Genomic DNA, 3,512 nt, shown 5'->3' with positions numbered 1-3,512 from the left:
GGTTGTGTCTGACGAAGGTATTATTTTGAAAGTGAGAATTTTTTGTTCAGGATGAAAACCTAAAATCTATGGTCGGGCGACGGTAACGCTTATGCATATTTCCCTTCTTGCATGTGTCACTTATGGAGACCTTGGATTGTTTGTGCTACTGGTACAAGGATCAGAACACAGTAGCGGGACTTTTTTTCTTTTTAGTTGTGCGCATCCGTATTACCGATATTGCGTTGTTGCAGAGATCACGTATAATTCGTATTTCATGATATTAATATATTCTCTTTATAAAAAAACTAAGCGTGGAGACAGAGCACCTTACGTTCGCAGGTTGTAACAAATGATACAAATTAATCGGTAGGTCGATAATACAAATATATCGGTAGTTGATGCAAAGTAATAGACGCCATATGCGATGGCTGGCCTATCATTGTCCCCTCGATAAGGTATCATCCTCCCTCTTTTTTGTGTGGAGAAATATAAGCATTCATGCTGACTACTCTATGTAACATATACATGTTGTCGCAATCCAGCCAACTGGTACAACTTTATTATACATCATTCATTCAGGAAAGTAATTAAGCGGTCTTACAACTTGATAATGCTTTAGTCGGTCAGGAATGTAAATTAACACCGACTAGTCACTACCAAGGAGTACTAAAAAGGATCGAATTAAGTCTCTTGCAAGCTAGCAACTCTGCTCACATGCGTCGGTGGAGCAGCGGCGGTGTGGTCTGCTCGTTTCTGAAGTAGTCCGTCGGGTCCACTTGAGCTTTCACCATGGCGAGCCTACGGAAGTTGCCCATGAAGTAGCGCTCGCCCCACACCTGGCCGCTCTCGAACGTGCTCACGTCGTCGACCACCGCGTTCTGTCCGATGTCCAGGTCCCGGAAGTTGACGTAGGCCTCCCTCGGGTTCGCGGTCACGTGCTGCCCCATGAAGTCGTAGAAGTCGTGCAGCCATGTCTGCGCCGTGGCGCCATTGGCCCCTGGCCAGAACACGAGGTACTGGATGACGTAGAGGACGCCGTCGCGGTGCGGGTACGGCGTGGTGGCGTTGGGGACGCTGCCGATGAAGCCGCCGTGGGGCTCCAGCATGATGAGCCCGGAGCCGTTCATCTTGAACCAGGAGAAGATGTCGTTCCAGGCGTCCTTGGAGATGGGGCGCCGGACGTAGTCGGACTTGCCCTCGACGGAGATGTCCAGGCTGCTGGTCCTGTTCAAAAGCACCTCCTCCGGGGTGCCGATGTTGGCCAAGGTGGTGAAGGACAAGGCCGTGGACTCGAGATAGGTCATCGGCCGGCAGTCAGCGCTCGTCATGTTGAGCTCCGGGAACTCGCGGCCCATCGTGGACTCGAGCGAGCTGCACGTGCCGAGGTACACGGCCAGGAACGTGGCTTCCTGCCCCTGCACTTTGACCCTCATGGTGAGGTCGTCGGGGAGTGATGGCCCAACGACTTGCCATCTGGTAACGATGTCTACGGCACCCTGGTCAAGAGTCTTCGAGATGCTGAAAACCGCCACCGTCGGTGGGACATGCAAGAGCTGGATCTTCCACGAGAGCACGATGCCGAAGCTCTCGCCGCCGCCGCCTCGGATGGCCCAGAAGTGGTCCTCCCCCATGCCGGCCCTGTCGAGGAGCTCCCCCTTGGCGTTGACCAGCTTCGCGTCGACGACGTTGTCGATGGAGAGGCCGTACTTGCGCATCAGCATGCCGACGCCTCCGCCGCTGAAGTGGCCGCCCACGCCGAGGGTGGGGCACTCGCCGGCCGGGAACGCGAGCTCAGAGTTGTTCTTCCCGATGGCGTAGTAGAGCTCCCCGATGGTCGCGCCGGACTCGACCCAAGCGGTGGACTCGGACTCTTTGACGCTGATGGAGCGGAGCTTGGCGAGGTCGACCACCCCGAACACCTCGGGCCGCACCGACCGGTACGACAGGCCCTCGTAGTCGTGGCCGCCGCTGCGCACGCGGAGGCGCACGCCATACCGGCAGCCGCAGAGCACGGCGGCCTGGACGTGGCCGGCGTCGGTCGGGGTCACGATGCAGAGCGGCCTCACCGTGGTGTTGGTGAAGAAATTGGGGAACCTGATGGAGGAGACCAGCACATCGGTGAAGTCGCTAGAGCTCTGCTTGTAAACAAGCTCGCTAGGTATCTTCTTGGCTAGGCATTGGAGAAAATCATCAGAGGAAGCTAGGGAAGAAACCGAGCATGAGAAGCAGCTCAGAAAGAACGCGAGTGCTAAGCGTCTGAGCATAGCCATCTTCTGCTTCCTGCGGCGAGAGACTTGTGCTTGGGTAGACAACTAGCTAATGCTCATATATGTATACTACGCGTCCTCGCTGGTTGCTCATTGATTGGATAATCATGTGCCTTGCGTGGCAGATGCAGTACGACTGTACGACTCGAGTTAATAAGACCTGCCGGCATACGAATTCATTAGCCGCCGGCCCTAGCTACATGCACAAATCCCCTTCAACTATTCCCATGTGATCGATACGCGTATAGATAATTGATTGGATGAGAAAATTTAATAGTCATAGTATCATCCAACAATTATTCAGACTCCGCCGTCCACCCCACGAAACCCTGGCACCACCTTCCCTCCCTCCCCATCTCGCCACGGCGCCGTCTGAGGACGCGCCAACAGACGAAGCACGCGCGGCCAACGGCGTAGGCTGGGTGCTCTCGCTTGCGGCGGCCCCCAATTTTGCATGGTGACGGATCTGGGCCGGTGACGCGGAAGTCCCCGGTTGAGTTCTTCGTCGGCCGACGGCATAGGCAGTTCTCTCCCTATGTCGAGGCTCCGACGTTGGAGGATGGGGCTTGGTGTGGGTCGGCTTCTTCGATGACAAGACTCTGAGGGTGGTCGGTCCGATGTACATGTTGCTGGATGGAGTTTTGGTGTGGTATATCCGAGTGAATACCCTAGGTTTCGGCGTTTGGCCGGAGCCGGTGTTGGTGATGTCTTCGTGCTTGAGCCATCATTGAGGTGAAGCTCCCAGCACCTTCCGCTACCCTCCGAGGAAAACCCTAGACCCATGGATTGTATGATGGCGGCTCTCCTACATAGTTCCAACCTTGGGTCATCAATATTGGATGCATGCATCGCCCTGAGGGAGAAGTGGATGGTTATGTGCTGGAGCGGTGTTGTTTCTAGCGCATCGAAGACAACGAGTCTCGGAGTGGTATCGGCGATGGACATGTGATGTTGGACACACACAGAGTGGTGATGTTGTTTGACGTAATGGTGGCATCGATGGAAGGCCTGACAAGGTCAATGCATATATCCATGTAAAAAATCCCAATAGCAAATGAAATCTCATACCGAGGGAAGACTCGGCTAGATCGAGGCCCGAGAGCTGGTGGGTCACTAGGGACCGACGAGGCAAGTAAACTCGCCTAGGCCTAGGTGGCACACTCCCTGGCGTGTAGGACCCACGGGCACCTCCTGGTGGTTTCCCTTTTTTGTATCTCTTCGTCATCTTCGAGGGGGTATCTCTTTGGAGTCACTCGGAAGTCT

The 3,512-nt window shown here is 54.9% G+C and overlaps 1 protein-coding gene across 1 annotated transcript; it reads right to left on the bottom strand.

The window, feature by feature from the left end:
- Positions 1 to 510: 510 nt before the first annotated feature.
- LOC124685936 (berberine bridge enzyme-like Cyn d 4) lies at positions 511 to 2,273 on the bottom strand. Its single transcript, XM_047219958.1, has 2 exons — positions 684 to 2,273; positions 511 to 632 (listed from the first exon to the last, which is right to left on the bottom strand). The coding sequence occupies exon 1, from the start codon at positions 2,250 to 2,252 to the stop codon at positions 693 to 695; it is 1,560 nt and encodes a 519-aa protein (XP_047075914.1). The 5' UTR covers positions 2,253 to 2,273; the 3' UTR covers positions 511 to 632; positions 684 to 692.
- Positions 2,274 to 3,512: the final 1,239 nt, after the last annotated feature.

This window comes from Lolium rigidum, chromosome 2 (genome assembly GCF_022539505.1).
Source record: "Lolium rigidum isolate FL_2022 chromosome 2, APGP_CSIRO_Lrig_0.1, whole genome shotgun sequence".
In the NCBI taxonomy this organism is placed as follows: Eukaryota; Viridiplantae; Streptophyta; class Magnoliopsida; order Poales; family Poaceae; genus Lolium; species Lolium rigidum.
This window is presented reverse-complemented; position numbering and strand designations above follow the sequence as displayed.